Here is a 20,890-nt window from a genome sequence, read left to right as displayed (position 1 = left end):
TAAAAAAAAGCACATATTTCAAAATATTTGATAAGGCATTTGCACGGGCTACTCAACTCTTTCCCGGGGTCCTGATAGACCTAGACAGGCTGACAATTTCAACATGGCGACTTCCATCATCGGTGGGCTTTTAAAGCCTTGGACGCCCAGGTAATGTCTCAGTTTGAAGCTATAAAGATAAAACTAATTAGGATGACATTAAATGATGTGTTATTTTGACCTCTTGACATTTAAAAAAAATAAAATGTTCTGAGAAAGTTGCATCGTTGTAAAACTGCAGGATTACCTGACACTACCACCTGAACAGGGTTTCATGCATTATTGGTTTGCAATTTGCACATACTTCTAGATATTTGTTTGAATATCATCACTGTACATTATGTACGGAGCTACCTACTTATCGCCCCATCATTCAAATCTTACGATACCAGTAACACTTGTATGCAATATAAAATAATATGTATAGTAATTGAATATAAATAATATACAAAATATAGTCGCCTCAGTGGACGACTGGTTAGCACATCTGCCTCACAGTTCCGAGGACCCGGGTTCAAATCTGGCCTCGCCTGTATGGAGCTTGCATGTTCTCCTCGTGCCTGTGTGGTTTTTCTCCGGGTACTCCGGTTTCCTCCCACATACCAAAAACATGTATGGTAGGTTAATTGCCCGTAGGTGTGAATGTGCTTGCGAATGGTTATTATATGTGCCCTGCAATTGCCTGGCAACCGGTTCAGGGTGTACCCCGCCTCTCGCCCGTAGGCTCCAGTATGCCCGCGACCCTAGTGAGGATAAGCGGTCCGGAAAATGAATGAATGAATAAAAAATATTTAAAAAGTAGGCATGATTGCCTGGCGTGACAATTATTGTGTTTGCAGGGTGGTGGTGATACGATGGAGCAGATATAATCCATACTACCTGGAGCCAGAGGTGAGGAAGGAGGCTCATGAGAAACCAGAGACGGAACTCAGCGATGAGGAGAAGGAAGAGCGGGCGCTGAAGGCTCTCAGGCCCATCAAGGCAGCCACAAACAGCGTCAGCAGCTCTGTTTTTCATGATCCTGTTGTCAGGTACCTCACATACTGTATCTCGATCCCAGGATGCTTTGATAAGCAGAGGTGGCAAAAGTACCCACACTCTATACTTAAAACTAGGAGTACAGTTTGTTTTGCTTGACTTTATATCTATCTAGTTACCGTAATTTCTCGTGTATAATGCGCACCCATGTATAATACGCACCCCCAAAGTTGACTTCAAAATTCTGGAAAACCCTTCTATGTATAATGCATTTTTTTCAATGCATGATTTTGCTTCTACCCAAATGATCAAAACATGAAGTATTATCTGTATTTTGTATTCTGTTTTTTTCAAATAATTATTCTGAAGTTAAGCACTTTATTAGAACACGTAATCCATCCATCCATCCATTTTCTGAGCCGCTTCTCCTCACCAGGGTCGCGGGCGTGCTGGAGCCTATCCCAGCTGTCATCGGGCAGGAGGCGGGGTACACCCTGAACTGGTTGCCAGCCAATCGCAGGGCACATAGGAACAAACAACCATTCGCACTCACAGTCATGCCTACGGGCAATTTAGAGTCTCCAATTCATGCATGTTTTGGGGATGTGGGAGGAAACCGGAGTGCCCGGAGAAAACCCACGCAGGCACGGGGAGAACATGCAAACTCCACACAGGCGGGGCCGGGGATTGAACCCGTGTCCTCAGAACTGTGAGGCTGACGCTCTAACCAGTCGGCCACCGTGTAGAACACGTAATCCTTTTTTAAATTTATTTACTTTCTCTTATTTTGAAATTCACAGCCCTACTTTTATTTAGTAAATTAGAAAACACACAGTTGTGCTCATATGTTTGATTATCCAGGCAGAATTTGTAAAATGGGTTAAATTCTTTCAAGAAAACATGAAGGACCAGGTGAAATTTTTATTACAATGGGATTCAAATTAAACGCTCAAGCATTTCAGAAAAGCATTATCATTAAAGAAAACATAACCATAAAGAAATTAATGATGGTTGTTGTTCAGTCATCAGTCATATTTAAAAAAATAAATAAAATAATAATAATAAATAAATAAACTTTTCATAAATTCTGCCAGGGTATGTAAACCTATGAGCACAACTGTACATATATGCAGTCATACGTACCTCTGTCATATTGGAATGAAAGTGTAGGCTACACTTTTTTTTTTTTTATAACCACTTGGTGGCAGTGGTATTTTGATGAAAGTGTACAGCTTTTTCATAACCACTAGATGGCAGGATACATTTAGAAAATGTGAACGTTTTTTTCCATTTGCCCCTATACCCATGTATAATGCGCACTATTGACTTGACATTTTTTGTGGGCCGAAAAAATGCGCATTATACACGAGAAATCACGGTACATCTTTTTTTTACGACGTTGTCTCCTGCGCAGTTTGAAGAACGTAATGAGCCTATTTTGACAAAACAAGGAGTACAGCTTACAGATATCTATTTTCAAATATGTGGAGTACTAAGTAAAAAAAAAAAAAAGTCACAAAAACAAAAAGTCACAAAAATAAATACTCAAAGTACAGATACCTGAAAAATCGACTTAAGTACAGTAAGGAAGTACATATTTGTAACTTGGTTACTTCCCATCACTCTTAATACACACGCCCTGTGGAGTTGCTGATCAACTTGTTTTTGCTTTTCCAGTAAATTCATCAACTTGATGATGAAGCACGGGAACAAGGTTTTGGCAAGAGAGATCATGACAGAGGTACAAACACACTCTATTGGTATTATTAGCGTTTTATTGTCAGTCCTACTTCTATGTGGACAATACAGAGGGATCGAAATTACTTTTTCAAGAGGCCACTTTAAACTTGAATCTTAGCTGTAACCTGATTTTTCTGCCATCCCCCCCCAAAAAAAGAGAGTAAAAATAATTTATTTGAACTCTCCCCTTAGATGACAAAGGAAATTATGATACATATAGTAATATGTATTATGATAATAAAATATATAAAAAAAATAATTAATAAAGCTAAAAATGTAATTCTAATTTAAAAAATGAAAAGGTTACCATACTGGTAGCTGGAACTATTTTGTTGGTTTAAAATTATTATTAAAATTATTCTGTGACTGAAAGCTAATCAAATAAACCTGTCTGTTTACTCATCTCCAGTGAGTATCCGTTTTGTAATTTTTCAAAAATAATTACATAATTTTCAAAATGAATATTAATGAATAATTTTAAGAGATTTTATATATACAGGTGCATCTCAAGCAATACAATTTTCAGTTCAATTAAAAATGTGAAACTCATTGTATTATATATTCACTAAACAAAAAATGTTTTTATATAATTTTGATGATTATAGCTTACAGCTAACAAAAAAAACTAATTGACCACCTCAAGAAATATTGCATAAGAAACAAAAAAAAAATTTAAATTACAAATTAATAGTTTAGTATTTTTCTGATTATTGAATCTGTATGAGTTTCACTTTTTTCCTTTCCTACAATATTCAAACTGAGGCGCACCTGTGTTTGAACTACTTTTTCTACAAACAAATAATAGAAATGGATGTGATTGAATATGAATTCAACAAATGCTATTAGAATCAGAATGTATGTATCGCAATTTTAAACTCCCTTCATGTGTCAATATGGCCATGGGACGCCACTATTATGTCAGTTGACCATTTTTGTCTCCTCTTTTCCCAGACATTGGAGCATATAAAAAGGAAACAGGTGGAGAAGTACCACAAAGCTCCCGAGGGGAAGAGAGAGGAGATTGAATGCAACCCTTACACCATCTTCCACACGGCTTTAGACAACTGTAAACCTGTTGTTGGTCTCGCCAGCATCCAGAAAGGTGGAAAGTTCTACCAGGTGAGTGTTGATTCCATCCAGTGAAAGCAGGACTGGGCCATATAGCCTGAAAATATAAACTCCGAAAATCAACACCTTCTCATTAAGGTGCCAGTGCCGCTTACAGACAACAGACGGCGCTTCCTCGCCATGAACTGGATGATCACCGAGTGCAGGGAAAACAAGCACCGGCGCACGCACATGTATGAAAAACTCTCCCAGGAGCTGTTGGCAGCCTCCGTTAAGGAAGGAAACGTCTTCAAAAAGAAGATCGAGCTGCACAAGATGGCCGAAGCCAACAGAGCGTACGCGCATTACCGCTGGTGGTAGAATTGCGCACGGCTAAAAAAATAAAAAATAAAAAACATTAATAAACTTCTGGACGTTGAAAGGTGACACTTGCGGGCACCTTTTGTAAATAATGGACATCACTAAAATCTGTTGGAGGGCCGGAATATCATGAATTTAAAGGAATGTCTCAATACATCGGAATAATGTATACAAGTTTATTTTAGTAGTTCAATTTATTAAAAAAATAAATAAATTAAACTCACGGTAAATTCAATTAGTACAATTCCTTCCTAATTCATAATCGATAAATTATAATAATCGTAATGATGAATAGTTTAATTCAAAAAGTGCGTCTCCTATCGATTCAATAAATACAAAATTGACCTAATTTCCATAAGAATCATTTCGGTCTCATGATTTTAAAATGCATCCCTTACGTTGGATTTCTTTTTTTTTTTTTTTTTCCCCCCTCGCTCTTCCGCCAACTCTCTGCGACATGCGCACACTGACAATGAGGCGCTCTAAAGCGGCCACACCAGAGTGAAGCCCCTGTGCACACACTGGTTGTCAAAGTCGGACTTGTTTTATTCCCTCTCGCTCTTCTGCCTTGTCCCTGTGATGTGCGCACACTCATGGCTGACAACAAGGTTCTCTAAAGTGGCCACTCCTGAGTGACGCCCCTTTTCACACATCGAACTTTAAAAAATAAATAAATCCCCCCCCCCCCCTCACTATTCTTTTTTTCTCAAATTTATTGCGAGCCATCCATATAAAAGGGTTCACTTTAGAACGGACAGGCTACTTTTTTTTTTTAATAGATTTATTGGAACAAATACAAAATAACAGTATACACAATCTCTGAATAAAACCATAACACTTTTCCTAATAGCTGGTGAAGAAACTACACAGGTAGAACTGCACTGCAAATCTTTAATAATAAAATACTTCTCAAAACTCCAAGAGATATTTTGATTCCCTTGACTATTTGTCACACGTCAGAAAAGATGTCAAACCACCTTGTAATCTGATCGGGAATATCCCAACTTTAACCTAGCAATGTATTCTCACGGAAAGGAATGCCTTCAAGATATATATAAAAACTATAATAAATAAATAAAAGAATAACTAAGGGGGCTGTGTGAACCTCAGGAATTGAACTCCGGGGATCTATTGCACGTTCTTGAATCAAAATTGCTGGTGTATTCCCATACCCATTTGGGTGTCTTTAGTCTGTTTCGCTGTAGTAGTATCTGTGCGCCGTGCCACTGAGGACCCAGCCCCCCGCCCTGAACTCCAGGATCTCCATCAGCAGCAGGCGGGCCATGGAGGTGAGGCTTTCCTGGAGGAGGAAGCCGTCGCGCAGCAGGTAGAAGAGCTCGTCCATGCGCTGGCTGCTCGACTTCTCCAGCTGCTCACCGATGCGATGAAGCTGCAGAACGAGACAGTCCACCTGGGGGACGGCGGACGGGAGGTGGTGAGCACAGTGAACGGGGATACGGCAGAGAGGATCAAGAAGAGCAAACACCACGCAGCTACACAAATCGCGAACCCATAAACGACTGCATTCAGTCGTTAAATCCATCCATCCATTTTCTGTACCACTTTATCCTCACAAGGGTCGCGGGCGTGCTGGAGCCTATCCCAGCTATCTTCGGGCGAGAGGCGGGGTACACCCTGAACTCGTCACCAGCCAATCGCAGGGCACATAGAAACAAACAACCATTCACACCTACGGGCAATTTAGAGTCTTCAATCAACCGACCACGCGTGTTTTTGGGATGTGGGAGGAAACCGGAGTGCCCGGAGAAAACCCACGCAGGCAAACTCCACACAGGTGAGGCCGGATTTGAACCCGGGTCCTCAGAGCTGTGCTAACCAGTCGGTCAATGTGCCGCAGTCGTTAAATCATTCAACAAAAAAAAAAACACTAGAAGCTCATCATCAGTAATAGCTAGCATACTAGCCTAAACAGTACAGTCTTGCTCACCTCTTCTTCATTCATCAGAGCGTCTGGCTGCGCCAGCCTGATCAGACAGTCGTACACGGGCTGGACCAAGGCCACGATGGGCGTGTTGTTCACCTGTGCGACGCCACATCGTTAGAATTAAACAGTTTAAAAGGTGCATACCCACATCCGCATATGAAATAAACATTATAAACCATCAACTCCTGACAACCTTAGCTTTCGGCCAATTAAAAGCTCCGATGTGATTGTGAGCAGCGTGGACTGGCAATCGGGCAATGACCAGAGACCGTCCCACAATTCAAAGGGGGCGGTCCATTAGGCCATTTTTAATATAGACAGTAAGTCTAACCAATCAGAATATAGGACCATTTTAGGTTATGTCATAGCAATTGACATATTTAGGTTAATAAAAAAAAAAAAAGTCTTGAAAGGCTCCATATAGTTTGAATGATCAGAAGAGATAGCACCCGAGTTAAATTTGAGTGACATTGCAAAGGGTCTGAATACTTATGGCTGTGTGATATTTCACTTTTTCTTTTTTAATAAATTGCAAAAATTTCCACAATTCAGTTTTTTTTTTTCTTTTTCTGTCCATGTGGGTTAAATGATTTTCGCAAATGGCTGCAATAAAGAGTGAACAATTTTAAAGGGGTTCTGCAGACTATCCGCACCCACTGTAAATGCATGTTATCACGCATTGTATTATTATTGGTGTTCCATGTACGGCGCTTTGTTTCAGCTGTGGCTGTTGCTAATGTGCTCTAGAAATTGAGTTAAGTACAAGCAGTGCATTGGATATAAAAAGTCTACACATCCCTGTTCAAATGCCAGGTTTTTGTGATATTAAAAAAGACCAAATCAATTCAAGCCTTTAGCCGCCATTAATATCCTCTATAACCTATAAAACTCAATTTGAGGGGGGGGGGGGGGGTAAAAACCCCACAAAAAAAACATTTGCAGTTAATCAGAGGCACTTTAAATGGTGGTGTGTGCTAACCTCCATTTAACCAATGTGATTGGTTAATTCTAAACGCCGCCACATCCCAGTTACAAGAGGATGTGCACACTTGTGCAACCACATTATCTCAGTAATGTTAAATATTCTCATTCGTTCCTATGAAAAGTGTCAGTCTCCCAAAGGTTTTCAAAATCCAGCGACGCACATCGAGTTAAAAGAGACTAGCTGATAGTGTCGGTGTTTGTGCTCACTTTGAGGTAGTCGTAGATGTTGCAGATGAACGTGACCAAGCAGACCCACTCCTGCAGGGATCGAGCTCGGGTCTCCTCGCGTTCCGTGAACTCCTGCTGGAGCCTGTTCAGCAAGTTCCTCCTAAACGTGCTGCCGTTGTTCTGCTTGGCCTCCGCCTACGCCGCACAAGAGTCAGCACAATAGGTGTTAACTGATCAAAAATCACATTTTATTTGTATAGCGCTTTTCATACATAGGGAATCCAGCAAAGTGCTTCACAGAGATAAAAAACAGACATTAAAAATAGCAGGAAGAATACAAGAAAAAAAAAAAACTCACACATCCCAACCCCACATATACACATACCCGCACGCACACAAAAACAGCACCAATTTGACTAATATTATCGGGACATGGCAAAGCACTGAGGTGAGGCTCCTGGGCGAGGAAAGACAACCTGTGGGAGGTGCCACAGCCAAAGAGGATGCCACCACAGAGACCACAATGACTGGGGCAGACCTAGCGGAACTCCCCACAGTGTGCGGGAATAAAATAAAAAAATTCTCTGCCATCCAACACTTTATGTTTAAAGTGCATGTTAAAAGGGAACTCAATAGGCCCAGTGCCGTCAGGAGACACGGCAATATACAGCTGCAAGTCATTTGCATAACTGTGGAAGCTGATGCCCTGACTCCTGATCACACCCCCGAGAGGAAGCATATAAAGATTAAATGCAGTGGACCTGAAATTGACCCTTGGGGTACCCCACATTTAATATCATGTGTTCCTGAGGAACATGCATCCATACTGACAAAGAAAATTTGATCTGAGAAATAAGTACTGAACCAGTTAGAAACAGTACTAGAGAGGCCAATCATGTTTCTGAGTCTGTTTAATAAAATGTGGTGATCTACTGTAGCAAAAGCAGCCCAAAGGTCCAATAGCACCAAGACTGAGTTTATTAGAGCCTGTATTCCACCTGTTGTCATTTAAAGGGCTGTCTCTGTACTGTAGTTAATCCTAAAACCAGATTGATATTTCTCTAAAATATTATTTCTGTTTAAAAAAAAATCATGCATTTGGTTAAAATTTGGTTGATTTTGTGGGGATTAATTCCATAATTTCTAGTACTTGTCAGACGTGATGCTCACTTGCACCGCTTTTCTAACTTCAATACCATTACAAGGTTTATTGTAACTTTTTTCCATCTAAGGGAAGACTAAAGGTATTTAATAGTTCTGTTTTTCATTGCATCACAATGTCACTGGCATAGATGAACAAAGGAATTTTCCATAAATCATAATAATAATAATATAACCGGTGTAGAAAATGGATGAATAATAATCATAATTAAATGAATGCTGTAAACATACTTTTCACTGAATTAAAAACAATGAAATGCTTGGGTTTTCGCCAGTACTCCTGCTTCCTACCACATTCCAATAATCTTTCATGCTAGGTTAATTGATGTCGACATTTACAGTACGGCATCTCCTGACATTGTTCCGCACCTGCACGATGGTGTAGCAGATGCGTCCCGCCTCTTTGCTGAACACTTGGTCCTTCAGCGACTGATCCACAATAATGTTGCACACCTTGTCCAGATTCACGGACCCCGGATCTGTAAGGATGATCACATTTTGAGTCGACTGACCTGCAATTTTGCAATGCGTCAATGTCACCTTTCAAGGCTGTTTTAAGCAACATTTGGGTTTCCAGGTCAAACGACTGGATCCTGTAGTCCTCCGGACAGTTTTCCATAGCTGCGGGTAAAAACAAAAATACTCCAAATTGAATAATTTACTCATTCCCTACTCCAAAATCATACCAAATATATATATATATATGTATATATATATATATATATCCCACTATAAACATACTACACACCTACAAAAATGATGAGGGTCTCTTTTATCACGACAAAGGGATTTTTAGTGGACTTTTTAGGGAACTATCTCGATCTACTATATAAAAATCCCTACCTAAACTATTTAACAGAGACAACAATAGCTCCAAAATCCTGCGGTGTCATCAAGTTGGCTCTAAACTAATGATAGCAAGGATTACCCTGAACAAACTCGGGTCACATTCATGTCGCATTGCGTTAAATGAGCAAGTTACTAATCCCAAAAGAACACGTTAAGCCCATTAGGAAATGAGTTACTAACATTTGTTTAAAAATATCTTTTTTTTTTTTTTTTTTTTTAACATTGAAATCGAAGGTGATGTTAGCTAGCCAGCCTGTTGTGCTAAAAAAAAAAAAGTACGAGTTAAGTTTAACGCTGGAGGAGTTTCACGTCGAGTTATTAAAACATCTGGTTTATATCTTACTACTTACATTTGGAAAATGCTACGCGAATTGTAGAGTTAATTGATGATTCTTCGCCTTTTCACTCGCATAGGTATGGCGTGTTGAAGTCATTCAAAGATGAAACACCGCCACAAGATGTTGCCCTCGCTGGTCGCATTGGTTAGTTGTAGTCGTTCAAAGATAAAATATCAGCACAAGATTTACCCTCTCTGGTCGCATTGGTTAGGCGTAGCTATTCAAAGATAAAATATCAGCACAAGATTTACCCTCTGGTCGCATTGGTTAGTTGTAGTCATTCAAAGATAAACTATCAGCACAAGATAGTCCGTCGCTAGGTCCATGCAATGAGACAAACTATCTCGGTTGCTGCCCTGTGGCTGGAGTCTTTTCTTAAATCTGTCATTTTAGCTCATTTTTTTTGTACGTTTTACTTGTTGATTTTATGTATTTTACTAATAGCCTCCCTTTCTCAAATATTCGCTGGGTGTGTCGTTATTTTGAAAAGAAAGAAGGCAATAGGAATTAGAAATCATTGAATTTAAAATGTACTATTATTTTCTAACTGTACTTGGTTTATATAATAAGCACTTCATTAATGCCCTTCCCAACCTACACTCTGTGTGTGTGTGCGTGTGAACACATTGAAAGTGGAGTTCAGGGCATGTACAACTGCACAGAGGACTCAAGATATTAATTTTAGGGGGTAAAAATTTAATTACTTCCTTTACAGTGCTGCACACAAGCGCTACAATAACGTTGCTCGTTATATCATTTCAGCATTTTTACATGTTAATTAAATGCATTATGCCGTTCAATTTTGTTTTACTAGGCACATTTGTCATTATGATGGTTGTTATTGTTAGATACATTTCAATATTGCTGCTTACAGGACACTAGGACACACGCACTAGAAACGTTTTTTGGAGCATTTGATGTAGTTTCACAAACGAACCATTGGTGGCGGTACTGTGCCTTTTTAATTATTATTTAACCGCATTGATACACGAAGAAGACTGAGGTCATCACCCAGAAGTAGTTGCGACACTCCAGGCGGAAGCCGCATTCATTAAATTTGTTCCTGTTTGAGTTTCCACGTTTGCGTTGAGGATTTAAGAAGTATTTTTTTTGTTTTGTTTTCCCCCCTAAAGGTTGACAAATTTAACCAAGTAAGTTATTAACTACACTGTATTCGTCCTCGCAAAGTGCTCTTGTTGTTAGCTTAGCTTTTAGCCAAGCCCTACAACGTGCCCTCTGTTTACATTGTTTTCAAATTACAACTGTCATTACTGTGAGATTCTTTAAGGAGTGGCACCCTTTTTTTCCTTCTTTTTTTTCTTGTTCCCTCTTTAATGAATAAGAAGCGCGAGTTCATTTTCATGTAGTGTCAGCCATGAATGTTCCCCTTCGTCGATTTGAGGCCACACTTCAAAATGAAAGAGAGGAAGGGGAACGGAAATTAGTTTTCCATCGAGTGACCCAGATTCCAGTTAATTCATTTAAATTGTAAAGCGGGGAGTTATTTCAAAGGAAATCAGTATCAATTTATCCAACTCTGCTGTTGTTGGATGATGCCGGCGGCACAAAGTCATGATGATTCCTTGTTTGTCAGTCCCCACAGGTACCCGCGGCCTTGGTGACATGGTGGGCTATGACCCCAGGGTACAGGGGGTACCGCTCAGTGCCCAGGAGGCAGCCCTGGCGGGGTCGGCTGCCGGCACGGTCACCCGAGCCCTCATCAGCCCTTTGGACGTCATCAAAATCCGATTTCAGGTAGCAGGATGTGGAGTTGTTGCTTTATTTTTTTTTTCTGTAGCGCTTGTCCTCATTGTGGTCGCGGGTGAGCTGGAGTCTATCCCAGTGGACCACACACTGGACTGGTTGCCAATTACGTGCATGGCGCACATTCACACCTATAGACAATTTTGGCCTGTCATTACTAATAATAATGTGTTTACTTGCAGCTGCAGATTGAGTGTCTGTCCTCTGCAAGGCCAGGAGGGAAGTATTGGGGCTTATTTCAGGCGGCACGTTGTATTCACGCAGAAGAGGGCCTTGCTGCTTTTTGGAAGGGTCACGTCCCCGCGCAACTGCTCTCAATCTGCTATGGAGCAGTGCAGGTACGGTGAAACCCATACATTCCACAACCACTTCCGATTAAAAAAAAAAAAAAAAAAAAAAAAAAGGCGAAGCGCGCTTACTTCCTGTTGTTTAATTGTCACACCAAGTTGATGTTTACTGTAGAACTTACACATGAAACAAAAGAGAATCAAAACATTTTATATTTACACACTAAAATCTTCAAACAAAGCAAATAAACGTATAATATATAATGTGACACGCCACAGACTGGCGAACAAAAACTTGCATAAATGTTTGGGTAATTCTAAATCTTCAAACTGCTACTTAAACACATGGAGCAGCAACACATAGAAACAGAGCTTCCAAAATTGCTCACAGGCGTATGGTTAGCCTAATAGCATAATTGCCCAAGTCACATTTGAATGTGATCGGGAAAACCAGAAAAAACACAATTTGTAGCAAGCATGTTGGTATTTTTTTTTAACTGATATTGTAGCAGAAAGCTTAAAAAAAACAACATGCCTTGGTCTTTTTTTTTTTTGGTGTCAAAAGTAATATTTAGAAATGTATTTATTATTTTTTTCTGTTGTAGTTCGCCACGTTCGAGTGTCTGACCAAGGCGGTCCACGACACGACGTCCTTTGACAGCCAGACGTCAGGGGTGCACTTCCTGTGCGGGGGCTCGGCCGCCTGCTCGGCCGCGGTGGTGTGTCAGCCTCTGGACACGCTCAGGACGCGCTTTGCCGCTCAGGGCGAGCCCAAGGTGAGGCATGTCGACAACACTCAAAACATGTCTAACCTTTCGGGTTACGGGGAATTTCCCGATCCGCACGACCCCCCCCCCCACACGCCTTAAACTCGCGTGGCGAGTAGAATGGCTTACAGCTCGACTGCAGTGTGCGCTGAGCACCGTGACGCCGGTACACCATTTTTTGTTGATATAGAAGCATATCCCGCCTTTGACTATAGATGCCATAAAATAGAGAACAAAGCGTTGTTTTTTTGTCAAAACGAAGCTCCTCAACCTACTTCAACGTAGTTCCTTGGCACCTTGATGCATCAAAGCACTACTCTCGTCAATATGAAGATCCTCAACTCACTTCAGCATACTTTCTTGGTTAGAGGCAAAGCATCATTTTTGTCTAAATGAAGCCCCTCAACTCACTTCAACATTTTCCTGTCTAAATGAAGCTCCGCAATGCCATACGATGCTTTAAAATGGTAACAAATCACTACTTTTGTCAAAATGAAGCTCCTCAACTCACGTTACCAAAACACTTTTTTTTTTTTTTTTTTTTTTTGTCAATGAAACATAACTCATGCCACAAGATGCCGGCAAAGCACTACTTTAGTCTAAATGAAACTCCTCAACTGAAAAATGTATGAATTTGTGAATGCTGCATTAGGGCACGGCATCAATTATGTTTTGTTTGTAAATATTTAAAAGTATACGTGATATGATATAAACTTACATAGCCTCATTTTTGTGCGCATGTTTGAAGTTGTACAGGAACCTGGCGCACGGCGTGTGTACGATGTGGCGCTCGGAGGGAGCGCTGACGTTCTATCGCGGCCTCTCGCCGATGCTCGTTGCCGTGTTTCCTTACGCCGGACTGCAGTTCTTCTTCTACAACGTCTTCAGAAGGCAGCTGGCGCCGCCTCCTTCTGCTGGGAAATCGGGAGGTCAGTGCCGTCAGTTCACGGGACGCTTTCAGTGTAAGCAGGGGTTTTCCTGGCCCGAATTGAGGTGGAGGTGGTGCCATTCTGACCATTCACACACGTGCATGTGCTTTTTTTTTTGTGTGTCAAGAAAACCTACGGAGTCTGGTATGTGGCAGCGGAGCCGGAATGATCAGCAAAACAATCACGTATCCATTTGACCTCTTCAAGAAGAGACTGCAAGTCGGTGGCTTTGAGGATGCCAGAGTCCACTTTGGACAGGTGAGCTGCTTTCATTTTTTTTTTTTCTTCTGGATTTTAAATGCTATTTTCTGGTGTTGCTAAAATGAGCCTAATTCGAGAGGGCAGGGAGTATTGCTGATTACAAATCACTTAAATATATAAAAAGAACTTAAAATATACAAAAACAGTATTAAATGAAATCGCTCAAATGTCAAGCAAATACTTAAATAATGGTGTAACTGAAGAGCGGTACCTGAAACAAGATGGTAAAGATGGTTTTAAAAACAAAGAAATAGTTGAATAGTTAGGTCTTCAAAAATCTAATTAAACTACTGGTGACCCGACTTTTCAAGATACGAGACAGCATTCAGCGTATTTCTTTTTTTTGTCTTCACTTGCGGGCGAAAAAAAAAAAAAGTGAATTTAAAGCGCCGGCTGCGGTGGCAGCGAACGTCACAACAATCAGCCGTTTGGCAGGTAGTGAAGAAGTACTTGCAAACTTTAGATGGCTTAATGGTAGCACATAATGCAAAACGCTATAGACAGGCTAGTTAAATTAGCAACAATATTGTAGTGTTTTAAATTCTTCATCTCCGTTTGCCCAGCCGTTCAAAAGTCATTTTTTTCCCCTAATATGTCCGTAGGTGCGCCACTACCGTGGCTTAGCGGACTGTGTAGCGCAGGTGGCCAAAGAGGAGGGCGCGCGAGGCTTCTTTAAAGGCCTCTCCCCGAGCCTGCTCAAGGCGGCCCTGTCCACCGGCTTCACTTTCTTTTGGTACGAATTGTTCCTCGACGTGTTACGAGACCTCAAAGACGCGCCGACAAGTGACGACGGCTTCAGCGACTGTGCTGCGGGGAGATAGCGAAGGCGATCAACCGGATGGGAAGTAGTCACGGCACTTCCTGTTGCGTTTACAAAATGGGAGATGCGGTGGCAGGACTCTTTACAATACTGTACTGTTGTACACTCAAGACATTTATTTATCATATTATTCTATTATGTTTTTGAATGAATGCTATCATGGGTTTATTTCACTATTAAACTGAACTTTGCACACTTTAACCACTGACACTTGTTTTTCAAATCGGTGTTTATGGGTCATATTCACCGCTTACGAGGGTCGCGGGCATGCTGGAGGCGATCCCAGCTAACTGTGGGCAAGAGGCGGGTACAACCTGAAGTGGTTGCCAGCCAATCGCAAGCCATATAGAAACAACCAACCATTCACACTCACGTTCTTATTTACGGACAATTTAAGAGTCTTCAATTAACCTACCGTGCATGTGCCAGCTGGGTCATTTTCATCAATAACAGTAAAGACATGGCCCACTGAATTTCCTTTCGAAAATATATTCATTTTAATGATATAGTATTTGAATTATTGGCAGTTATCTTTCAAATGGTAGTAATTGTTTCTAATATTTTTCAAACTTTTGTCAAATTTCAGACACCGGTACGACAATGGATTTAACTACACGTGATATTCATCACGTCAAAGTGGTTGTGGGTCAAGTTATGAGCCGAGTCAACCAGTCACGACAGTATTTTATTCCATTGAATTTACAGAATAGGAACCCCCTCCCCCCCCCCCCCCCCGACAACAGCATGAGGGGGGCGAAAGTGAGTGCGGTTGAAATGATCAAAGTAGTAAAACGGACACAGAAAAGTCGCCATCTCGTTGAAGAATACGGATTAAAACACTTAACATTCAATTTGCCCAAATGCAAAAGCGCTCCAAAGTCATGCAAGCGAAGAACTGTGATAAACGCGCGGGAAATAGGCCATTAAAATACAAAACAGTCGAGTAACGTGATTGTAGCAGAGGATACAGTGCTCCCGTGCTATATAGTTTTTTTTAATTTTATTTTATATACAGTATACTCACTGTGATGCCCTCACATATAGGAATGGGGAGCCACAGTTGCTGAAACACTTTTTTAGCCATTTCTTAAACGCTGGGCGGACGGGAGACCACAATGAGCACACTTAACTAAGAAGCTGCTGTCGGCCACAACTCGCGCCTTGACATTCGCACGCGGACTCATTGTCACAGGGCACCGCCTCTTTAAAGGCACATGCATGTACACAGATGCCGCAACATGTATTTTCTCTACATTTTAGGCCTGTCATTTATTTTTTGCGCGTTCAAATGCATTTGTAAGCAGGCTACACATTTTCATTGTGTTCAGAAAGTGTTGTATATTATAATAAAGCATTGGGGAAGGGTAAACAATATGGAATATTTTTGTATTTTTTTTTTCCCACTTAGGTCATATATGCGCTATTTACTTTTGTTCGATGATCTTAAACATTCAAGCGAGGAAACTGTGCAGAAATAACAATTTGAGAAGGGAGCCAATGCTTTTTTATGGCTACTGCACGTTGAAGTGAATTAAGGAGCTTCATTTTGACAAAACTATTGCTTTGATTCCATCTTATGGCAACTTGGTCCCAAGGAACTATGTTGAAGTGAGTTGAGAGCTTCATTTGGACAAAAGTTGTGCTTTGATGCTATCTTTTGGCATCTTGGTGGCAAGGAACTAGGTTGAAGTGATTGAAGGGGCTTCATTTGGACAAAAGTAGTGTTTTACCACCATCTTGTGGTATCTTGGGGAAGTTTGTTGACCTGAATGGAGGCGCTTAATTTAGACAAGTAATGCTTTGCCCTGCGATTGGCCGGCGACCTGTTCCGGGTGTACCCCGCCTCACGGCCGAAGATAGCCGGGATAGGCTCCGGCACGCCCGCGACCCTAGCGAGAAGCAGTGAAGAAAAATGGATGGGTGATGCTTTGCCATCACCTTCTGACAGCGTTGGTGCCGTGGAACTATGTTGATGGGAGTTGAGGACCTTAATTTAGACAAAAGTAGTGCTTTGATGCCATCTTGGTCTGTAAGCAACTACTGGCGTGTCAATTACTCGCATATTTCTTCTTGGTCCCCCATCTTGAATAACGGGGCGTCACTGTATTCTTGTATATGAATGAACTATATTTACAACTTTTTTTTTTTTTTTTTTTTTAAAACAAAGTCAGTAGTAGTCAAGTAATACTGTCACAGACGTGTCAGCACGACGCCAGCTCATGAAGCAAAGCAAGTGTACACCATATGCGCATCATGTGACTCCATCACAATATGTGAGCATCCACAACCTGAGTTAGCATCTGTGGGCTTTTTAAAAAAAAAAATAATAATAATTTTAAGGAATGTATGCTACACTTAATCGGGCCAAGAGTGCTCACTGGTGCTTCTGGCTTTTATGTCTCCGAACCTCCAGGAAATCCTGCCAGGCTGCTTTTCTGCATGCTGGCAGGTCAGACCACCATGACGCTGAAAATCTCCTTCAGCTGGCCGAGGGGATATCACGGGATGTGCCGCGGCGCGCGGGGGGGGGGGCGTCATTCTCATTCGGGCTGAGGGCTGGAGTTCCACGAGAAGAAGCTGGGAAGTTTGAAAATGGAATCCCGCCGGCCCTGCAGGTCGGGCAGGGTTAGGGTCTCCGGGGCCGACTTTTTGCGGGGGCGGTCCTTGGGCACGGTCAGGAACTCGGGGGCCTCGGTGGACAGAGGGGTGGACGGGGCGCTGTTGGGCCCGCTGCGAGCGCTAGAGGACAGGGGCGTCTCGGTGATGGCGATGGCCGGCGGGAAGGTGCCGATCTTCAGGTTGGTGGCTTCCTGGGTGGCTCGCTCGTACTCGCGGACCTCCTCCATGCTCATGTCTGGCAGGAAGGACATAGTCAGTAATAACGGCACACTCAAAATCTATACACATACCATATACAGCGGAACCGCGAAGAACAACTGCCAAATGAACAACTTTAAGCAAGCACTCTTTGCCTCTTTGGAGAACTGCGAGGGAGAGTGAGAACAGGTGCTAACAAGTAATTCTTTAAAAAATGTTTTACTAAGTTAAGCGTGATTTGCATGATTTAATAATACAATTTAAATGTGTGTTAAGTGTGTGGGAGGGGTAAAACTTTAAATGTTTTGTTTTTTTTTGAAAAATGTGTTAACCTCCGTTTATTACTCCTTGTGGAGAATCTCAAGACTGTAAAATCTCATGAGCTCAGTCGGCTACTGAATCGCTTGTGACATAAAAAGACTCACCGATCCACTCATCCACCCAGGCAAAGGCCTGCTTGTGTCCCAACAGGAGAACATCTCGTATTACCTGAGCACAATTCACGCAAAAAAAGAAGAGTCAAAAGGTTCAAGGCAAAAGGCGATGATTCATGAATGCAAGATCCAGAATCTTGCACAAGTAGCGGACAAACATGCTCGCATCCTCACCTTATGTACAAATTGCTCCACGCGTGTTTGCAGGCCCCACACTTCAAATTTGACGCTGACCAGCTTGTAGGAGCACATGATGGGATCCTGCGTGTCGATCCAGTCTTCCTGCAGGACGCCGCGCTCGGTCTTCTTGGACTTGAAATAGCGCAAATCCTACGTGGCCGTCAGAGAGACAAAGCGCAGATCCATTGGATAAGCTCTCGTGGGAATGCTGTGGATCACAGATTCCGATCCCCGAACATGACAGTGAACTTTTACAAATGCCCTAAAGGAGGAGCCAAAGCCCTGTCTCCTATAAAAGTTTCATACATTCAGGGACTGTCAAAGAAAGTCGGATTTTATAAAGCTCTTGCAACAACATTCCCTGGAACTAGGGTTGGGCGTCGTTTGAATTTCAGTGATTCTGGTCCCGATTCAGCTTCCACATTTCGATTCCGGTGCCAAACGATTCTCGATTCCGATTCTTTTACGAGGCTGGGTCAAAAAAAGATTAGTACATGGTTTAAATAAAGGTGTCCAAATTATGAACATCCATTTAGAAAATTAAATAATAGAAAATTAGTGCTTTGGCTTCATCTTATGGCATCTGAGGGCATTACAGAAAGGGCACAGACCTCAAACTCGAGTTCATTTATCCTATTTTATGGGAAACTTATCCTGCGTTATTCACTGAAAAACTCTATTCACTATATTTACTGTATTTCCAGGTTACGAAAGGTAGCGTTGTCACCTCGGAATCCTTGCAGTGGCGTTCGGGGACCTCATCGTAGGCGATGTCCACAAAACACACCTCGGTTGGCTCATCTCTGGGCTCGCTGCAAAATATCTGCATGGGAAAGGCACAATTCAAACAAGTGAGGACAGCCCGATCGATAATGCACTTTCAGCCATTGACAAATTGTGTGCTGACGTGCTGTGATTTCCCTAGCCACATACTATGTGTGTGTGTGTGTGTGTGTGTGTGTGACTAGTTGAAAGGCTTCTATGGTCCATGATATCATCATCTATGGTCCATGATATCATCAGAAGAGTCAAGAGAATCACGTAAGCAACAAGCCCGTGACCTTCGATCCCTCTGGCGCCACTGCATTAAAGCACATCCAGGTTTTGGAGCAAAATATGCTGCCATCCAAGCAAGGTCTTTTTCAGGGGGGCGTCCTTGCTTGTTTCAGCGAGACAATGCCAAGCCACGTTGCGCATGTGTTATATCAGCGTGTCTTCAGGGTAAAAAAGTGTGAGTACTAGACTGACTAGACCTGTCTCCCATTGAAAATGTGTGGCGCGTGATGATGCGTAAAATGTGACAAATAAGACCCCAGCCTTTTGAGCAACTTAAATTGTACATCAAGCAAGAATGGCACCGACAAAGCTTCAACAATTAGTGTCCTCAGGTGTTGTTCATAAAAAAGAAAGGTGATCTAACATGTCCATGTCCTTACTTTTTTGGAACTCAAATTCAAAATGAGAGTATATTTGCTAAAAAAAAAAACAACTATATATAAAGTTTCTCAGTTTGAACATTAAATAGCTTGTCTTTGTAGTGTATTGAATATAGGTTGAGAAGGCTCTGCAAATCATTGTATTCAGTTTTTATTTATGTGTAGTAAGGATGAAAGCGCAGCGAGAAAGCTGAATTTACTAATTAAATAAACATGACAGTGACGTCGCTTGTACAGATTTTGGTGGGCTAGGTGTCATCAGGCGGGGGCTGGCAAGTGCAAACTTGAGAATTGAGGAGGAGGGCGCAAACAAACACGCTCGGTGAAGTGTTCTCCAACAGCCTCAACCATCTGTGACATTGCAAGAAAGACGGGCTGCAACGCCCCCCTTTCGCCTCTGGGTGGTGCTGTGGCACATATTTGTTTTATTGCGTAATGTGCCTTTAAAACGACACCAATGCCACACAAAAAGCAACATATAGTACTGTACTGTATCAGTCATAAGCAGAGGTGGCAAAAGTACTCACATTCTGTACTTAAGTAGAAATACCGACAGTTGTGCAGAAAGTGATTCAACTCCCTTATGGAAGCAAAAATAAAAAAAAGTGCTGACTCTAAAATGTATTCAAGTTGTTGTTAAAGTAGTATTTGAACATAGGTACTTTGCACTACTCTTAATAAGACTTGGTAAAAGGCTTATTAGATACAAAGAAAAGAGTATCATGTATTTTTATTCAAATTATAATAATAATAATATCTTCTTTTTTTGTACTGGGCCCGTGAATAATTAAGTAAGAAGCTACCATTCCTCACTTTTTCCATATCCCAATTTATGATTAAATTAGGGCCCCCATCCTTTTTTTTTTTTAAATTTTTATTTATTTATTTATTTTTTCCTCCACAGCGTGGCCCATTTCTTGATATTGATATTTCAACACAGTATTAGTAAAGTCCTCTAAGCCACTTTTACAGAGCGGGATAGCAGAGAATACGTAACAAAAACACAATAAAAAGAGATAATCATGCAAGCATTATGCAACTTTCACTCACGTTATCGTTGCTCCCTTTGTTGTCCTCGTATTTGGTCTCGATGTGGATGGAGAACTTGGGCAGGAAGGAACACTATCGAGACAAACACACTCACATTTTTACACCAAGCACCACAACAAATTTTTTTTTATAATAACAATAATAATAATACGACGCTCTCCAAGTTGCACCACAATGACCAACATTCAAATACAGTAGGTAGTAGGCCCAAGTGTTCATCAAGAATGAGACATTTAAAAAGTACATTGAATATTATTTTAAGTCATCGCAACATTTATGCACGGTTTGAACAGTAGCACTGATCTGAAATAGTGGCGCCTTGAGATACGAGTTTAATTTGTCCCATGACCACAGTCATAACTCAAATCACTGGTAGTTCAAATCATCGTTCCCCGTTGAAATAAATGCAAATGACAATCTGTTCCAGCCACTACCAAAAAAAATAAATAAAAATTCAACAAAAAAAATATCCATCCATCCATCCATTCTCTACCGCTTATCCGGGTCGGGTCGCG

General features: G+C 41.4%; 4 protein-coding genes across 5 annotated transcripts in view; 2 read left to right on the top strand and 2 right to left on the bottom strand.

Annotated features, from left to right (window-relative positions):
- The first annotated feature begins 2 nt into the window (after positions 1–2).
- mrps7 (mitochondrial ribosomal protein S7) lies at positions 3–4,251 on the top strand. Its single transcript, XM_061749088.1, has 5 exons — positions 3–150; positions 879–1,070; positions 2,695–2,758; positions 3,709–3,876; positions 3,964–4,251. The coding sequence occupies exons 1-5, from the start codon at positions 104–106 to the stop codon at positions 4,183–4,185; spliced, it is 693 nt and encodes a 230-aa protein (XP_061605072.1). The 5' UTR covers positions 3–103; the 3' UTR covers positions 4,186–4,251.
- A 772-nt stretch (positions 4,252–5,023) lies between these two features.
- LOC133465918 (MIF4G domain-containing protein B-like) lies at positions 5,024–9,801 on the bottom strand. Its single transcript, XM_061749089.1, has 6 exons — positions 9,643–9,801; positions 8,984–9,064; positions 8,813–8,922; positions 7,322–7,477; positions 6,134–6,226; positions 5,024–5,596 (listed from the first exon to the last, which is right to left on the bottom strand). The coding sequence occupies exons 2-6, from the start codon at positions 9,060–9,062 to the stop codon at positions 5,372–5,374; spliced, it is 663 nt and encodes a 220-aa protein (XP_061605073.1). The 5' UTR covers positions 9,063–9,064; positions 9,643–9,801; the 3' UTR covers positions 5,024–5,371.
- Positions 9,802–10,613: 812 nt separating this feature from the next.
- slc25a19 (solute carrier family 25 member 19) lies at positions 10,614–20,494 on the top strand. Of its 2 annotated transcripts, XR_009784779.1 has the most exons (8): positions 10,614–10,781; positions 11,225–11,385; positions 11,577–11,732; positions 12,287–12,457; positions 13,197–13,377; positions 13,505–13,635; positions 18,594–18,740; positions 18,858–20,494. XR_009784779.1 is itself a non-coding variant. In XM_061749087.1 (7 exons), the coding sequence occupies exons 2-7, from the start codon at positions 11,254–11,256 to the stop codon at positions 14,457–14,459; spliced, it is 990 nt and encodes a 329-aa protein (XP_061605071.1). In that variant the 5' UTR covers positions 10,615–10,781; positions 11,225–11,253; the 3' UTR covers positions 14,460–14,659. The 2 variants fall into 2 exon arrangements, 1 of the variants encoding a protein (XP_061605071.1); XM_061749087.1 differs by lacking the exons at positions 18,594–18,740; positions 18,858–20,494 and adding an exon at positions 14,241–14,659 and having other exon boundaries at positions 10,615–10,781.
- Positions 15,126–20,890, bottom strand: part of pitpnc1a (phosphatidylinositol transfer protein cytoplasmic 1a) — a 41,396-nt gene continuing 35,631 nt past the window's right edge. The window contains exons 5-9 of the mRNA XM_061749094.1: positions 20,376–20,447; positions 18,617–18,712; positions 17,884–18,039; positions 17,701–17,764; positions 15,126–17,312 (exon numbers count right to left, since the gene is read on the bottom strand). Of these exons, the coding sequence (XP_061605078.1) occupies positions 16,999–17,312; positions 17,701–17,764; positions 17,884–18,039; positions 18,617–18,712; positions 20,376–20,447 (702 nt within the window). The 3' untranslated portion in view covers positions 15,126–16,998. The remainder of the gene's footprint in view (positions 17,313–17,700; positions 17,765–17,883; positions 18,040–18,616; positions 18,713–20,375; positions 20,448–20,890) is intronic.

The sequence above is a fragment of the Phyllopteryx taeniolatus genome, chromosome 16, assembly GCF_024500385.1.
Source record: "Phyllopteryx taeniolatus isolate TA_2022b chromosome 16, UOR_Ptae_1.2, whole genome shotgun sequence".
Classification (NCBI taxonomy): domain Eukaryota; kingdom Metazoa; phylum Chordata; class Actinopteri; order Syngnathiformes; family Syngnathidae; genus Phyllopteryx; species Phyllopteryx taeniolatus.
The sequence above is the reverse complement of the archived record's forward strand: the minus strand, read 5'-3'. Positions and strand labels throughout refer to the sequence as shown.